Raw genomic sequence first — 16695 nt, forward strand, 5'->3', positions numbered from 1 at the left:
GTTAGTAGTTGGGTTTGTTTCCTTGGCTAAACTGGTAACTGGGTTCATTTGCAGTGGACGCACAGCCAGAGCCTGGGGCAGCCATGCTTAGAGGTCAGGAGGCCCGTGATGGCCAGGCCGGGGAGAAAGCGGAGAAGTCCCTTCTGCAGCCTTTGGAACCTGAGCTCGGCACTCCTGGGGATCACCCTGCTCAACCACAAGGGCCTGGCCACCGCTCCTGGGAGGCTGGTGGTGGCTCTGACACAGAGCCTCAGGTAGCACAGTCCAAGCCGAGAGAAAGCCAGAAAGGCACTCTGCCGGTGGTGGCCAGCATCGTGAAGGAGCTGCCACACCAGGGTCTGAAACCAGTGCCTGGGAGCTCAGAGCAGCACCCTGCTAAAGAGTCCCCCAGGCAGAGTCAGGATGGTCTTGGTGGACATTCTCAAGAAAGAAAGAAACACAGGGAGGTGGCAGCAGATGTCGGCACCAGCATTCGGAAGGGGGATGATAGGTTTGTGGCAGGGCCAGGAGGGACTGGGGACCCTCATGTGAAGTCCAAGCAAACACACCAAGATCTGGGCCTTGCAGTGGGCCTGCCCAGCAGGTTGGAAGGGGCAGTCCCTCAACCCCACGCTGTGTTGCGTCAGCCAGAACCTCGTGCTGTCTCTGATGGGACTCGGTTTGGGCAGGAGGGTGTCAGGCTGGGCCATGGTGCTGTCCCAGAGACGGGAAAGGAGGCGCTTGGGGGGGACCACGTGCCACGTGAGCAGCTAGGAGCTGGGGAGGATACTGCTGCCCAGGGGCCCAGGCAGAGGCCAGACCCTGACCCCAAGCTGGCTGTCCCTGGGGGTCAGAAGTCAGACAATGCCAAGCCAAACCGAGACCTAAAGCTGCAAGCTGGCTCCGACCTACGGAGGAGACGGCGGGACCTTGTCCCACATACAGACGGGGAGCCAGCACCCGAGGAAAGGGTCATCAGCTTTAACCCCCTACCCCCTGATGTCCAGGCAAATGACCTCCGTGAAGCCTTGGATGCTCAGCTCCGGCAGGCTGCAGGGGCCGCCCTGCAGGTGGTCCACAGCCGGCAGATTAAACAGCTGCCTGGGGCCTCAGAGGAGTCTTAGACCTGGGTGGTGAGACTCACCCAACTGAACTCTGGAGGTTAAGCTCTTTTCTCCCCTTGGGTTTTACGTCTGAGACCCTTACAGAGTTTGGTGTGTGAAGGTCAAAAGGATTTTGTTTCCAGAATTTCTTGCCATTCTTTTGCACTTCTCGGCCTGAGGTCCTCAGGCCTCTCCAGACCCATGCTTGCTCCTGCCCACGAGGAAGAAGCTGTGTGTGCCTGTGCTGGCCAATGCGACACACTCTGCGGCTTGGGGTTTGAGGAGAGCCCTGGCTGAGTCTGAGGCTGGGCACCGTGTTGCCATCCCATCACCTATGGGGAGCCTGTGGGTATTTAGGTTGAGCTGGATGGTGAACCTGGGGTATAGACGCCTTCATCAGGCCGACTGCAGTCCCAACCATTCAACCACGAACTCTAGTGATGTTGTTGTAATTATTTATCTGTTTTCTGTGCATGTTGTAGAGAATCTCAAATAAAACCTTTGCCTTCACCCTGCCTTTCGCAGGGACCTCTGGGAGGCACCAGGAGCAGAGGCTGGGCGGGTGGGGTTCTTTGACCATCTGCTCTTCTCTGGGAGGTCTTTGTTGAAGTCACGTTGTTAGACTGTTTAAAGAACATCACAGAGACCTGACGGTCAAGTGGACACTGAGGGAGAGCCCCAGGAGTTGGATGACATCAAGTACCCATACTCTTCACCAAATGTCAGGATGGCCTGTGAACCCTACATGTCCCAGCCCCAGGGAGACCCTGCAAACAGGACACCTGCCTGTGCTCGAAGCTGTCCAGCCCCCAGGGCTAGGCTGGCACATCTGGCCTGCTGGTGGGGGGAGAGGCTCCTGTGGGGGTGCAGTGACCTGCTTCGGGGAAGGGGTAGGCCACTGTGGGGGTACATTGGCCTATCTGCAGGTGCTGCCTGGCCCCAGCCTGGAAGCTCCAGTTCACCTTCCCTTTTCCTGTATGGTGAGTGTGGTGGTCAGGGCCTTGCTTGGGGCAGGGGAGTATGGACATGAGGTTCCTCTCCTACTCCTTTTGGTCCAGAAGGCATGTTGTGTTTTGACAGCATTCAGCCCTGGGGACACTGCTCCCTGGCACTAGGCTGCAGATGCTCCTCGGAGGTAGAGGATCCAGACCAGAAGCAGCCTCCTCCCGAGACCCTTTTGAGGGGTCTACCTCCCTGCCTGTGAAGTGAGCCCTAGACCCTGCCACAAAGGGTAGAGGTTTGGTCAGGGGTACTTGGGGCCCAGGAATGGACTATTTGCAAATAGTCCCCACATAGTGGCCTCGCCATGGCTCAGTGGTGTTCTCTCCCCTGCACCTTATGAAATCTTTTTCGCTTTTTATTATGATCTATTTTTTTGAGACAGTCTTTCTCAGTCACCCTGAGTAGAGTGTCATGGCGTCAACCTAGCTCATAGCAACTTCAAACTCATGGGCTTAAGGGATCCTATGCCTAGGACTACAGGTTCCCACAATAACTGGCTAGTTTTTCTATTTTTTGTAGAGACAGGGTTGGCTTGGTGCCCATAGCACAGTGGTTATGGATTCAGCCACATGCACTGAGGATGGCAGGTTCAAACCCCGCCCAGGCCAGCTAAACAATGACAACTGCAACAAAAAAGTAGCTGGGCATTGTGGTGGGCGCTTGTAGTCCCAGCTACTTGGAAGACTGAGGCAATAGAATCGCTTAAGCCCAAGAATTTGAGGTTGCTGTGAGCTGTGACATGTGACACAATGGCACTCTACTGAGGGTGACATAGTGAGCCTCTGTCTCAAAAAAAGAGAAAAAAATGGAGAGACAAGATCTCAGTCTTGCTCAGGCTGGTCTCAACCTCCTGAGCTCAGACAGTCCTCCTACCTTGACTTCCCAGAGTGCTGGGATTATAGGGAGTGAGCCATTGTGCCAGGCCTTCATTGTGATTTAACTTGAAGGACATCAACAGGCAGCCTGAAGCCTTGAAAATGAACAGTAAAGGAGCAGAAGCTTCCAGAGGCTGAACTCCAGGAACTAGGCCTGGGGGCTGAAGAGGTTGTAGTCACTGCTCACACCTGAGGGAAGGGCCTAGTGGCGGGCATGCCATCAGGGTTGCTCTCCCCTCTTCATTCTTGAATAAAGCAGTGTGTCGTCCCCCCCTCCGCCCCCAAACAAACAATGCCAAGCCTCTTCCAGGAGCTTCTCAGACTGCAGCTCCACTTGTTAAGTTGCTTGGGGTGGTTGTCATTCTACTGGACTTGCCTGGGTCTCACGTTGGTCTCGTTTCCTTTCTGCTCTGGAGGTCATTACCCTTGTTAGAGCAGGGCAGGGCTGCCACAGCCCAGCACAGAATGTCCACAACTCGCATGGCTCCACCGTTGTGATTACCACACTCCCAGGTGCAGGCAGGCCGACACCCCCACCCTGCACTCCTTCACTCCAGGCTCTCAGCCCCCAGGAGAGAATATGAACTCTGGAATTCCCAGTCACACTCATTTCGCCCTTGAGTTTTATACTGGGGCCCTTATGGAGTTTGGTGTATGAAGACCAAAAGGATTTTGTTTGTAGAATGTTCTTTCCATTCTGCTGGCTGCCCCTCAGGTAAGGAGAGAAACTTCTCAGACAAGCCACACACATGCTGGTGTGCTGGTCAGAGCTGTGTGGAAGGGCTGGGACTGGGTCTGCCCTCTCCCCACAGCTGCTCTCATCTGGGCTGTGTGCCTCGTAAGTCCAGGTCAGCCCTGGTGCAGGCCTCCTGGAGTAGGGACACCTGGGGACAGAACTTCCCAGCCAGCAGCACCTGCTTCTATTCAGGGCAGACTGCGCCCAGCATGGGATTGAGGGCTGGAACTTGGGCCTCAAAGAACTCCTGGTGTTGCCCAAGGGCCAAGATGTTCCGGTGGCTTGAAGGTGTCTCCTCCAAAGCTCAGGTGTGGCTAATGTGATCCTGTGAAGAGGTTCCACATGTTGGGTAGCTGCTTTCTTGCTCCCCACCTGCCACGTGAGAACACAGCAAGGCGGCCCACCTGACACCGATCTTGGGCCTCCTAGCCTGCAGAATGGAGCCTTGTCGACTGCCCTGACCCAGTACTTCTGTTGCAGTGGCAATGGACAGATAGTGTCAGCACATCATGGGATGATGTTGTTTATTGAATAGCTCTGCAGATGTGGTCCTGAGATGGAACAAGTCTGGGGACAGTAAGCAGAGCAGTGCAGAGGCAAAAGCTGACAGAGGCATGGAAAGAAATTGGGACACTGAAGGAGGGGCCCTGGGTGGGAATACCTGACCAGGCAGGGCTGCAGAGGCTTGGGAAGATACTGGAGCACCAGGCAGTATGCTATCTAAGGAGTCAGTCATGGATACGAGTATGGCCAGGTTCGAGAAAGGCAGCCCAAGGTGGCTGGTGCGGTGATGTGCTAGGCAACGGGGCTGTCCATGGCCACAGTGGTTCAGCTCAGGGCCCTGCCCCGATGTTCTAGTTAGCAATATGCCTGCCTTTGCTACCCAGTGGAAGCTGCAGGGGGTTGGGGGTGGTGCTGGTGTCCTATACAGGCCCCTCAAGGCAGTTCAGGCCCCAAGTGCTTTAGTCCAAAGGAGCCCCTGCCCTAAGCCCAGGACAGAGGACAGTCATTGTGGAAGGTTCCCTACCCAGGGAATATTTTCCCTCATGGTGTCACTGCACTTTTCTCTTCAGTATCTCCTATTAACATAGTGAGGTCTGCAGGCTCCTCTAGATTCAAAATAGACATTTTGAGGGACAATGCTGTTTTTTTTGGCCAGGGCTGGGTTTGAACCTACCACCTCTGGCATATGGGGCCAGCACCGTACTCCTTGAGCTACAGGCACAGCCCCCATGCTGTTTTTTTTGTTTTGCCGTTTTTGGCCAAGGCCTGGTTTGAACCCGCCACCTCTGGTATATGGGGCTGGTGCCCTACCCCTTAAGCCACAGGCTCCGCCCTGAGGGACAATGCTTTTAAGTGGGGACCCTGCCCTGCCATTATACTTGGGACAGGTTGGGGCCCATTCACCACACGCTGCACAAGTAAACGACACCATGGCTGCTGGAGAGAGGCTTTATGCTGGTTCCATTACACCTTATTCTCACAGACCCTTCAGACACAAACTAAGGAAAACAAATTCGTGCTCTGCCCATGGCTCAAGCCACTGAGAAGAAACACAGGGGATAGCTCCAGGAGCTTTAGGGCACTGACATTCCCGCAGACTGACTGCCATGTGCTGCTCTGCACCAAGGGGCAGCAGATGGGTGTGAATGCAGTGCTGAGAGCCCCTCCTAACGGCCTCCATCCAGGGTCTTCTTGGCCTGAAAGAAAAAGCATTTTCTCTGAGTGGCTTGTTTCCAAGTTAGATTTGGCTTAAAAGTAAGAAATCTACCAGATCAAATGCCACATTCTGCCAAACAGCCTACAAAGAACTTGGGTACTGGCATGGGATGTGGTAGGCTTGGTTGGTTGGTGCTCATGGGCCCCTGGGTCTGGGTCTTCAGGTCATCTGTCCCCAGAACAAAGGACTTCCAGTGATCTATGACACCCAGCAGACCTCACTGCTGCACCTATCTGGAGTAGCCGGTAGTAGCCCCCACCCCCCCACTTTGGTCCCATACTTTTATAAGGGGCAGCAAGAAATCCTTACGGAGGAAAACTGAGATTCAGAGATGCTGAAATTACCTGCCCAGTTGACAGGGCTGGTGGGATGGAGCAGGAATCTGAGCCCTTCCACCCTCTCAAGCCAGGCCCCCACTAGTTCCTGGGACCACAGGGAGGAGAGGCCAAAAAGGGGCCCATCACAAATTTCATTATTGTGAGAAACCTCAAGGACCTGGGCCTGCAACCAGGTCACCTTTATAGAGAAGCTTGGCTTGTGTCACTGAGTGAGGGGTTCCACTAGATGAAGGGCAGGAGAGCCATAGACAGGAATGTCATCCTTTGATCCAGACAGAGGAGTGTGAGGTAGGTGAGGTCACAAATGACCAGATGCCTGGACAGTTAATTCCTCATTAGACACAGAAGATGTGGTAGAGAAAACAAAATTCCCTAGGACTGTGACCTTTACCTTAGGTGTAAGGACTTCAGAAGAGTTGCTAACTGGCAATCACAGAATGCAAAGGCGGCCTTTCCCCTCTGGGAGGCCCTTAAAGCTAGTAAACTGTCACAAAGCAGGAAGCAAGTCAAGGGCAACAGGAAAGTCACCCACTCCTGCAACTGGGCTGGGAACAAGGGCTGCCAGAGTGGGCCCCTAATGATAGTAACCAGGGTGATATGAGTCCAGAACAACTCTTCTTGAACTAAATGGGTATCCCACACATGGCCCATTCTGCAAAAGATGACTGGAACATCCAGAAACTCTGCATGGCATTCCCTGAATTTTGCAGAGCTCTTACCTAGCTTACCCTTTCCCCAGTTCAATTCTGATCACCAGCTCCTAGTAAACAGAGCTAACCTCTGGCATTGTGGCTCACCCAGACTCACGACTCAGAGGCACCCAAAGTGGCCATGCTTTGGGAACCAGCCCTGTCAGCAGACAGCACCCTTCTTGTCCTATTCTGGAACACCCATCGTGCACCAGGCTCCACACCTCTGCAAAGGTCTGCCAGCCTTTGAATCCGCTTGCAAACATGGACCTGCAATTCTTTACCTGTGTACAGTACGTGGGGATTTTCACAATAATTTGGGCACAGCATTTGATCAGACAAGGATCAGAAACGCCAAGCTAAGAAACAAAAGGTGCTTTATGCTTAAAGAGTTAGAGGCAGAACTTGCTCGGGACTAAGACCCGCAGGTCCTACCACACCCTGCTGCTGCTGCAGTGAGAACCGGCGCTTGGCACACTTAGCCGAGACGCTCCAGTGGCTTCTCCTCTCACCCTCTGGACAAAAGGCGGCTGGGAGGAGAAACCGGTGGTGGCTAAGCTGAGGAAATGCACAGCGAGGCTGATACAGGCGGTACTGGGCATTCGCTTCGGGGCCTGTGTTGGGGTCCCCCGCCCCCGCCCCCTGCACGGCGCCCCTCAGCTCAGCGCCCACTCGAGAGCGTTCTCCCGCCAACCGTTTTAGCCCCGCTTTGCAAACACGTAGAAACGCCCCGTGACCGCGGAGGTTTCGCGGACTGCTTAGTGGGTCGGGGCCTGGTCGGCCGGTGCCCAAAGCACCCAGGAGGCACTGGCGCCCATAACCAACGTTAAAGGAAAGGAGGCCGGGTCTGGCGGGGCAGGGCTGGGAGGGGCCTGGGCCCACCTACCGCGGCGACGAAGCAGCTCCGTAGGGCCTTGAACTCCCGCGCGCAGAGATCCTTGCTCAGGCTGCCGCCCGGGGCCGTAGAGGCCTGCACGCACCTGCCGTACGCCGCGGCCTGCGGGAGACACGGGCACTGGTCGCTGGGGCCCCTGAGCCGGGCTGCTGCCTTCCCTCGTAGTCACCCACCACCCCGCGTGGTCCTTTCGGCCGAGCATCAACTAGCCCGCCTGCGACTCCTTACCTGGCCCCCACAGGCTGCCAACTGCTCGGGGAAGGCTCGCAGGCGGCTTCGCACGCGCCCCCATACCGCTCTGTTTGCGGACATGAGCGGCTCCCCTGGACGGCCCATGGACGCCACCACTCTAGGGCCGCTCTCTTCCCGTATCCAACAGCTAGATAGGTGGGCGCTTCCTCCCACAAGCGTTTCCTCCCTTCCACTTCCTAATTGGCCAGGCTTCGCCCGCCCTCGCACCCCCACAATGGGCTACTGAGCTTGTCTGCCTCTGGTCTGGGACATCGGATTGGCTCAGCCTCAAATTGTTCACGAAGGCGCCCTACCGCGAGCGATTGGCCGGTGAAGCCAGACACGCACGCGGATTGGAGGGTGCGGGCCTGGCGGAAGCGGGGCAGGCCGGGAGGTGGTCGTGACTATGGCGGCGGCGCCGCCTCTGCGTGACCGCCTGAGCTTTCTGCACCGGGTAAGTGAGGGGCCCGCCCCCTGCCCGCCGCTCTGCCCGGACGCCTCCCACGGCTGGGCCCTCGGAGCGCGGTGCGAACGGGTCATGCCCCTGGAGGTGATGTGATGAGCGCGGCCGGACCCTGGCGGGACTAACAGCATCGGTCAGTCGCTTCCGACCGGAGGGAAGGGGCAACTCAGGACTGGGGTGGTCGGCCGGACGCGGCGGCCACTGTTTGCTGCTGGTGGCCATCCAATCGGGATTCCTTGCCCCACAGTCTGAGAGACCCGCTGTCCTCCCCGCTGGCCTTCCGAGGGAGGCTCCCTGTCCCTAGGCAGACGCCCCTGGGTTGCAGGAGGTGACATCTCAGAGGGACAGAGAAGGACGAACAGTCGTGAGCGCTTTTGATAAGTGCTCTAGGAAAGAGAAGTCAGGGCTGTGGCCAGGTGCTGGCCAGAGCAAACAGTTCTTTCGACAGCCCTGGGTTTTCCCAGGCTGGACCTCCGAGGACTGGGTGGTCCCAGGAAGCCCCTTTCAGGCTGCTGGAAATCAGGTCTTCTAGCTTTGGGTTTAGACAGTCATGTGCCGAGCTCTGCAGTTCTCGCCTGTAAGCCTTTTGACCTCTCCAGCCCCTTTTTAGGGCTTGGTGGGCAAATCGTGAGATGTGAGTGCAAGTGCAAGTGGTGTGTGCCCACAGCTCATGTATGTGTTGTTTATATGTGGTCTGGACGCTAGGATAGCTGCTGTTCAAACCCGGCGGCTGTAGCTGTCCAGTGCTTGTCATTTTAGATAACCTTGAATTCCTACAGTCTGTCAAAATACCGAATGATAAGAGAATGGATGTTTCTGTTTTCATCGGTATGAACAGTGCATCTTTGTACTAATAAGGATGTAATGTAAACAAATATGTCTGTGGTTCGGCGCTTGTGGCTCAAGTGGCTAAGGCGCCAGCCACATACACCCAAGGTGGCGGGTTCGAATCCAGCCCGGGCCCGCCAAACAACAATGATGGCTGCAACCAAAAAAAAAAAAAAAAAAATAGCCAGGCGTTTGTGGTGGGCACCTGTGGTCCCAGCTACTTGGGAGGCAGAGGCAGAAGACTGGCTTGAGCCCACAAGTTGGAGGTTGCTGTGAGCTGAGATGCCACGGCACTCTACCCAGGGGGACAGCTTGAGGCTCCTGTCTCAAAAAAACAAAAAACAAAAAAACAAATATGTCTGTGCTGACAAGTGAACACAGAGGAACAAGACAAGAGGAACGGCATGAGTCAGTTGCTGGAGTCCTGGAGTCTGTCAGGCTGAGCTGCTGTGTGGTGCTGCTCACCCTAGCTCTGGAGAGGTGGAACCTTTCCTAGTCACCTTTGGGGAAGAGGCCTTGCCCAGGCTTTTTGCTAGTTAGTGGGGTAGGTATAAGAAAGGTCACCTCAAATCGCCTTAAGGTGAAAGTGCAGGGAGGCAGGGCTATGCCACAGCTTTTGACAAGTGGAGCAGCCCCCACAGGAGAACCACCATTGGTTTGCCTCTTCTTGGGGCTACTCAGCTCTCACTCTCCAGAGGGCCCCTCCTGCAGCCTTTCCTCCAGTCCTTGAAGACTCATCACAGGCTGGCCTTCTTGTTTCCTTTCAGCTCCCAATTCTCCTGAAGGGAACTTCGGATGATGATGTCCCGTGTCCTGGCTACCTGTTTGAAGAAATTGCTAGTATCCTTCCTTGACATTCCCTGTGTTGGGGATACAGTGGCTGCAGGGCCCTGGTGTGGCATGGAAGGGTACCAGGGTCCTCCTGAAGGAGGAGCAACAGCTCCTTTGTCATAGTAACCATTGGTGGGCAGGTCTGCAGGCTGTGAAACCCATGACACAACACAGAAGCCCCTAGAAGCCTAATGGCCCGAAACCAGGATCTATGGGAAGTACCTGCAGAGACCATGAAGGGAGTAGGCCAGTGGCTAGAGCAAGGCTGGCTTCTCCCTCTGGCCAGTGTGGCCTGCTGCATCCTCACCTTACTCCTTCCATAACCTGAGTGCACCCAGAAATCTCCCATGAGTCGCTGGGCAGCAGCCAGTGCCTGCTGGAGTATCTCCTGAATCGCTTATACAGTAGCTCTGGCCACGTGAAGCTCAAGGTGGGCCCCTAAGCGGTGGGGGTGGGGGGTGGGGACGGGGTGGGTGGGGATGAGCTCCCAGGAGTGGTACACAGCCCAGGGCAGCGAGTGGCTGTGTGTCCTCGGGGTGCTCCCTGGGCCTGCCCCTGAGTGTCTTGGCTTGGGCCTGCTGGACTGTGCTGACCACTGAGCTCCCAGGTGCTGAAGATCCTGCTCTACCTGTGTGGCCATGGCTCCTCATCCTTCCTGCTCATCCTCAGACGCAACTCTTCCTTCATCCAGGAAGCCACAGGTAGGGGAGCGTGTGGCCGTGCAAGGTGGGTTGCAAGCTATTAAATCCGCCCGGGCTTGCGAAGGAAGTCTTCAGCCAGGAACCTTGTCCTGTCATAGTCCCAGCATAGCCCCGCTTCCCTGTGGTCTTGCCCTGCGAATGTGACCAGGCTCTGGGCACCCTGTGCTATGTATCCTTCCCTCTCTTTCTGCCTGCCCTGCACCCCCAGCTCCACCAGCCAGCTCAGCCTTCCCCGGAGCACATAACCCCTCCCTTCACTGTGTCCTCTGCACCTCCCACGTATCCCTGGGCTGCATCTGTCCCAGCATTCACTGCCCTGGCCGCCTTCACTGGCTTTTCTGTCCTTGGGGACTTTCCCCAGGTCCCGGCTTTGGGCTGTCTCCTCCCCCAGGTCCCGGCCTTGGGCTGTCTCCTCCCCCAGGACTCCTCTGCAGAGCTCACAGTGTGGGCTGAGGGAAGGCGGGGCTGGGGTGTGGAGCTGGATGGGGGCCCAGCCTGTCTGTCCAGGCAGCAGGTGGGTCCAGGGTGGAGACCCTGTCCCTCACTCCCCACAGGCTGCCAGTCTTTTTCAACTCTAGCTGGTGAGGGCATTTATGGACACGGCCTGAGGTCTTCCCCTTGGGTTAGGAGAGTCTTGGTCAGAGATGGTGGGGGGTGTGCACACCTGGAGCTCTTTGGGGAGGAGCCTGGCACAGGCTGAGACTGGAGGTGGGGCGGTGGGGACCTGCCCTGTGGAGCTTTCATGCCGCACTGGAGAAGTTCAGTTTTATCATTTGATCCAGGAAGCCTCTGGAAGGTCTCAGACCGGATGTGGCCCCCCTTGATGGTGGCTCTAGGTGGAGGGGATGGGTTGAAGTGGGCAAGTGCCACTGTAGTGGCTGGGGAGAGACAAGATTGCCATGGAGGTGGGTGTGGATGAGGGTGGCCTGGGACCCTAGAGGGGCTCAGGAGCTCGGTGGCAATGTCAGGCTCAGCCCCCACTCCACACCCCCTCTCCCAGCAGCCTTGGCAGGGCCCCCGGATCCTCTCCATGGGAATAGCTTGTACCAGAAGGTGCGGGCGGCTGCCCAGGTGAGCCAGGACCTAGGTCACTCTGGGGCCACAGAGGATGGGGCCTGGGCACTGTGCACATGCTGCTCAGGAGTCCTGGGTCCACTCTCAGCTGCCACAGCAGAGCCCTCATGTTTAGCTGGTGGTTCTGGAAAAGTGGCTGGGGACTGGAGCAGTTGATGTGGGTTGGGCTGAGGACAGCAGCCCTGGGCTGTAGGAAGCTGAGGGCCTCCAACTTCTCCCTTAGGACTTGGGGAGCACCTTATTCTTTGACACCAAGTTGCCACTGCCTCCCTGCCAGCGCCCCGAGACATTGCCTCACACAGGTAGGACCCCTGCCCTCCTCGAGTTCTCCCTCGTTCTTGTCACAGGTGGGTCTGATGCCAAGGCTCTCCTCACAGGCATGGGCTCCCAGTCCAGGCCACACAGCACCCTCCAGGGTTTTGGGTACAGTCAGGAATGGGGCCGCACAGGTAAGCAGAAAGGGCCCATGTGGGCCCCCGACATCTCAGAGAGCATGGGTGAGGAGGGCGTGGATGGCACAGTGGGCAGGCCCAGTCCCTGTGGGCTCAGTCTCTTCCTGGTCATGGTTGTCCCTGTCACTCTCTGCCTGTCCCAAGAGGAGGGCAGGGCAGGTGTGGCCAGGTCTGTTTGATGAACAGGTGAGAGAAGCCAGGCTGAGAAGTTGGAGCTGGGCCTTGGGGCAGCGTCAGTTCCACCCCTGGAGGAGCCCAGCCATGACAGAAGCAGCTCAGCAGTCACCTGTGACCATGGTCACATGTCAAGTGCTCTGCGGCACTGGAACCATCTGTGTGTGGGAGGCCGTGCATCTCAGCCATGCCCTGGCACACCTGTTTGCTTTTATGGGCCCTCCTGGTGCACAGGCCTGGGGGAACCCCTGTTGACGCTGTAATTTGAGGGTTCTGCAGGGAGCTTGTAGGAGGGTTGGCCCTTTCCCCAGCACTGGACCTAACACCCTCTGAGTGAAGGGCTAAAGACCTTTTTAACTCCTTAGAACAAATTAGGATACCCTTTGCTTAGCAGGGACAGGGTCATAGCTCTGCTGTAAGCCAGGGTGTCCAGGGCAACTGGGCATGGGAGTTGCTGAAGGGGTGAGGCCTGGGTCTACCAGGAGCCCCCCCCTCTGCCTTAGCAAGGGCAGCTATGGGCATCTCCTTCCCTGAGGACAGAGAACAGGCAGGACCCAGGTGGCTGTGCCATCTCTGTTCTCCTCGGACACAGGCTCTGCAGGTGAAGCTTTCCTCTCCACCATCCAGAAGGCTGCAGAGGTGGTGGCTAATGTCGTGCGCTCTGGGACAGAGAGTCCCAGTGCCCAGAGACCCTTGCCACGGGGGGACACCTACCAGCCTGCTCTGACACCTTTGGCCAGCCATGGCCAGCCCAGCACTGGGACCCAACTGTCTGGGACCATCCCAGGCACCCGAGGTATGGAGGCAAAAGCTCTTCCCACTAGTGGTCTGGCTCCTTCCTATCATCTGCTGGGGCCCGGCGGTGGGGACTAATGACAAAGCCGCCTGCACAGCAAGGGGGCCAGGGAGGAGAGAGCAGAATCTGTGTTGGCGGGTGTCCTCTGTTTTTTGGAGCTGGAGCCAAAGTGGACACCCTGTCCTCCTGGTGTAGGGCCTGGGGAGGTAGGCAGGGCTGGCCTGACACCTGGAGAGGCTCACCTACTGTCTCTCCTTCCAGCTGTGAGGCATCAGCCTGGGCAGGCTGGAGGGGGCTGGGAAGAGCTGGATAGCGGGCCCAGCTCTCAGCGTTCTTCGCAGAATAGTGACCAGCACAGGAACTCAGACTCAAGCAGTCCATCTGGTAGCGACAGCCACTCAGGGGCCAGCCGGGAGCTGGGTGACTTGGCAGACAGGTGAACGGGAACTGCTGGTGCCAGGGAACTGTGGGGGAGCTCCTCTGCCTACCCAGAATCTTAGGCCCTTCAGGTCTCAGTCTGGCACAGGGAGGGAGGGGGCACAGCCCTCATCCTACCCTGACCTAGCTGTACCTCCCCCAGGGCTGAGGCCTCTAGTGACTGCCACCAGGAGTTAAGCCTAGTGAGGACAGTGACTGAGGGGCCACATGCCTTCCTGAGCCGAGAGGAGGTGCAGCACTTCATCAAAGAGTGAGTCTGGCCATCCAGCCCGGACAAGGGAGGAGGCAATAGGCCACCAAACACCACTCAGCTGTCTCCTCTGTGCAGGTGTGGACTGCTCAACTGTGAGGCCGTGCTGGAGCTGCTGATCCTCCACCTGGGTGGGACTAGCGAGTGTGCCCAGCTGGTGAGGGCAGAGGGTGGGAGAGCACCTATGTGCCTGTGTGTGTACATGTGTGTGCGTGCCTGTGTGTGTGTCTGTGCATCTGTGTCTATGTATGTGTGTGCCTGTGTGTACGTTTGTGTGTACATCTATGTATGTGCCTCTGTGTGCACACCTGTGTGTATGCATTTGTGTGCACTTGAGTGTGCCTGTGTATGCCTCTATGTGTACATGTGTCTGTGTGTTCCTGTGTGTGCTTGTGTTTGTGTGTGTACCTGTCTGTGCCTGTGTGTGCTTGTGTTGGTGCGTGCCTGTGTATGTGTGCCTATGTGTGTACCTGTGTCTGTGTGTACCTGTGTGTGTGCGCCTATGTCTGTGTGTGTTCCCGTGCATGCCTGTGTGCACCTGTGTGCATATACGTGTATAGTTTGCATGCACGCATGCATGCATGTGTGTGCAGGGGTGCTGTGTATAGCAACGAACATCTCTCTGGTGTTTTCTCAGCGCTAGGCTACCCTTCAGGGCAGCCCCTGGAGCTGGTGAGGGAAGGGGTGAGGACAGGTTTCTGGTGGGGCTGCCCTGGTGCCTCCCAGACTCAGTTCTTAGTGAGCGGCTGGAGGGGTGGAGGAGGAAGGCCAGATGGGCACATGAGGAGTGCACTGCCTGACACCCCATCTACCGCCCAATAGAGAGCACTGTGTGCCATCGCCTCCCTCGGGGGTACCGACTTGCTGCCCCAGGAGCACATCCTCCTGCTCTCTCGGCCAAAGCTGCAGGAGCTCAGCATGGGCAGCCCTGGACCTGTGACCAATAAGGCCACCAAGGTGGGCAACTTGGGGACAGATGGCCCCGTCCAGCATGCTTCTCAGGTCACAGGCACACAGGGAGCACAGAATGTGCATGTTCCACACCCTTCCCATCCTTGACTGGCCCTCAGTCAGCCTTTCCTGACACCTGGAGTTTGTAGTCCCAGTCCCTGACCTGTCCCCTGTTGCCCAGTGGGTAGCTCCAGCAGGGGGGCAGCATCAGGGTTCTCGCCTGTCTCAGCTTCAGCCCTGACTTCTTTCCAGCCCTCATAAGCTTCTGGGGCCTCTTCCTGATCCCGGAGCTCCCCAAGTTAGGTCTACCCGATGCCCCCCGCCCTGCCTTAGGGTGGCTCCTCCACCCCACCCTGGCTCCTACTCTTCTCCTCCTCCGGGAAATGCTCCTCAACTGCAAGTGCAGTTCTCCTGTGACAGGGTACATGCTTCCAGACCCCAGTCTCCCAGTGGCAGAAGTGACTCCTTCATCCGTGGGCACTTCCCCCACAGCCTTGAGCTGAGCGGCCTCCCTCTCTAGCCAGGCACTGCCCTCTGTGTCCTGCAGCCTGCATGGCTTCTTTCTTCCCATCTTCGCTGTGGCAGTGACAGACCCTCAGTCACCTGTCCCCACATTATCCTGATCTCTCCTCAGTCTGGGCAGTGGGACTGAGAAGGGCCCTTGGGGACAGATGGCCCCGTCCAGCATGCTTCTCAGAGCCACAGGAGCCTCACCAGTTCATTCTTCTCTATCTTGCAGATCCTGAGGCACTTTGAAGCCTCCTGTGGACAGCTGCCTCTGGCCTGGAGGCCCCCTGCGGAGGCTGGCCCTGCAGGCACCCTCACAGGCCCATCTGACCTGCTAGCTGAAGCTGTGCCTCCTCTGGGGGGCCGCGTCTTCCTCCAGCCTCTGAGTTCAGCCCTGCTCCCACCTGGGGGTCACCTGGCCCCCTGCACCGTGGACGGCAAGGCTGAGGCCAGACAGGCAGGTTCTCAAGAACAGGGGGCACGACTTGAGCAGGGCCCTAGGAATACAGACCCTCCAGAAGGAGGCCCCAGCAGCCACCTACCAAGCTGTGACTCCTTGTTTGCTGGCATGGAGCTGGTGGCCTGCCCCCGCCTGGTGGGGGCTGGGGCTGCTGCAGAAGTGTCCTGCCTGATCCCCCAGGCCCCTCAGATGTCATCACAGGGGACAGCGGCTGAAGAGCTGGAGCGGTCAGCTTTTGCATTCCTGAACATGTGACTACTGGCCTGGCTCTGGAGGGTTTCAGCCAGTGCCTGCCGGGCTGGTGCTTCCAGAGCAGCCCCTAGGATTGAGCTACTGCCCTTGGCCGGAGCTGCTGTAGACTCCAGACAACTTGACCTGAAAGCAAGACCCCAGGACTGCCTCTGTCCTGCATCTCTTTTGCCAGAGGCTGGCTGTTTAGATTTGAATTCCTTTAGTAGGGGACAGTCCATGGCAGGGCCTCCAAATTGCTGATCTCAGGGGTCCCAAGAGCAATCCTCCCCACCCTACCCCAGTCTGGCCACAGGAACCAAGCTTCTTGTGTGGAGGGGAGCTCTCACTCTGCCTGGTCTGACCTCTGCTCCCTCCTTCTCAGAGAGGCTAGTGGTGACCAGGAAGGTTTGGTGCGTGCAGCCCAAGGGGGTCTGTGGCTCCACGCTGCCTTGGCTTGTCTGGCCTTTGACTATTCTGAGTGTCCCCCACGTGCTGCCTCTGAGCTGTCATTCTGCAGCCTTTGTCACCACTGCTTCCAATAGGCCTGCCCTTGGGCTGCCTGTGGGTGATATATCCATGTCTCAGGCGCCTGCAGAGAGCTCTGGGGTTTACATTTTCTGAATAAACACTACTGTTTGCACAGAGCTGGGCCACAGCTATTTTTTTCTTTCCTTTTATGTATATGCATTTTAATGAAAGTTCCATTAATAAAGGGTACACTAAATACAGGTTTTCTTAAAAGTAGGGACAGTGGCTCAGCGCCTATGGCTCAAGTGGCTAAGGCGCCAGCCACATACACCTAACGTGGCAGGTTTGAATCCAGACCGGGCCTGCCAAACAACAATAATGGCTGCAACCAAAAATAGCTGGGCGTTGTGGTGGGTGCCTGTGGTCCCAGCTACTTGGGAGGCGGAGGCAGGAGACTCGCTTGAGCCTAGGAGTTGGAGGTTGCTGTGAGCTGTGATGCCACA

General features: G+C 57.2%; 3 protein-coding genes across 6 annotated transcripts in view; 2 read left to right on the plus strand and 1 right to left on the minus strand.

Moving 5' to 3' along the window:
• Positions 1-1629, plus strand: part of SLC38A10 (solute carrier family 38 member 10) — a 43484-nt gene extending 41855 nt beyond the window's left edge. For both annotated transcript variants that reach the window (XM_012803187.2, XM_023511078.1), the window contains exon 16: positions 55-1629. In XM_012803187.2, coding sequence (XP_012658641.1) covers positions 55-1103 — 1049 coding nt within the window. In that variant the 3' untranslated portion in view covers positions 1104-1629. The remainder of the gene's footprint in view (positions 1-54) is intronic.
• A 3504-nt stretch (positions 1630-5133) lies between these two features.
• On the minus strand, positions 5134-7770 carry NDUFAF8 (NADH:ubiquinone oxidoreductase complex assembly factor 8). Its single transcript, XM_003786551.3, has 3 exons — positions 7566-7770; positions 7329-7439; positions 5134-5395 (listed from the first exon to the last, which is right to left on the minus strand). Exons 1-3 carry the CDS (start codon positions 7671-7673, stop codon positions 5366-5368), a joined length of 249 nt encoding a protein of 82 aa, XP_003786599.2. The 5' UTR covers positions 7674-7770; the 3' UTR covers positions 5134-5365.
• Positions 7771-7925: 155 nt separating this feature from the next.
• On the plus strand, positions 7926-16465 carry TEPSIN (TEPSIN, adaptor related protein complex 4 accessory protein). Of its 3 annotated transcripts, none has more exons than XM_023511079.1 (13): positions 7926-8022; positions 9627-9699; positions 10029-10120; positions 10298-10391; positions 11392-11462; positions 11689-11767; positions 11843-11914; positions 12684-12887; positions 13149-13323; positions 13468-13575; positions 13654-13732; positions 14398-14532; positions 15266-16465. In XM_023511079.1, the coding sequence occupies exons 1-13, from the start codon at positions 7975-7977 to the stop codon at positions 15746-15748; spliced, it is 1713 nt and encodes a 570-aa protein (XP_023366847.1). In that variant the 5' UTR covers positions 7926-7974; the 3' UTR covers positions 15749-16465. The 3 variants fall into 3 exon arrangements, with proteins under 3 accessions (XP_023366847.1, XP_012658642.1, XP_023366848.1); XM_012803188.2 differs by having other exon boundaries at positions 11395-11462; XM_023511080.1 differs by lacking the exons at positions 7926-8022; positions 9627-9699; positions 11392-11462 and having other exon boundaries at positions 9823-10120.
• The last annotated feature ends 230 nt before the right edge of the window (positions 16466-16695 follow it).

This window comes from Otolemur garnettii, unplaced genomic scaffold, assembly GCF_000181295.1.
Source record: "Otolemur garnettii isolate 467f Iridium unplaced genomic scaffold, OtoGar3 scaffold00018, whole genome shotgun sequence".
Taxonomy (NCBI): Eukaryota; Metazoa; Chordata; class Mammalia; order Primates; family Galagidae; genus Otolemur; species Otolemur garnettii.

Excerpts from the sequence above, each read along its gene's own strand:
- NDUFAF8 (XM_003786551.3), bottom strand. The coding sequence starts at position 7,673 with ATGGGCCGTCCAGGGGAGCCGCTCATGTCCGCAAACAGAGCGGTATGG. Across the intron at positions 7,440-7,565 it reads TGGCAGCCTGTGGGGGCCAG|GCCGCGGCGTACGGCAGGTG; the intron begins GTAAGGAGTCGC and ends TGTCTCCCGCAG. Across the intron at positions 5,396-7,328 it reads GGAGCTGCTTCGTCGCCGCG|GCCAAGAAGACCCTGGATGG; the intron begins GTAGGTGGGCCC and ends TTTTTCTTTCAG.
- TEPSIN (XM_023511079.1), top strand. The coding sequence starts at position 7,975 with ATGGCGGCGGCGCCGCCTCTGCGTGACCGCCTGAGCTTTCTGCACCGG. Across the intron at positions 11,463-11,688 it reads AGGTGCGGGCGGCTGCCCAG|GACTTGGGGAGCACCTTATT; the intron begins GTGAGCCAGGAC and ends CTTCTCCCTTAG. Across the intron at positions 11,915-12,683 it reads TCAGGAATGGGGCCGCACAG|GCTCTGCAGGTGAAGCTTTC; the intron begins GTAAGCAGAAAG and ends CCTCGGACACAG.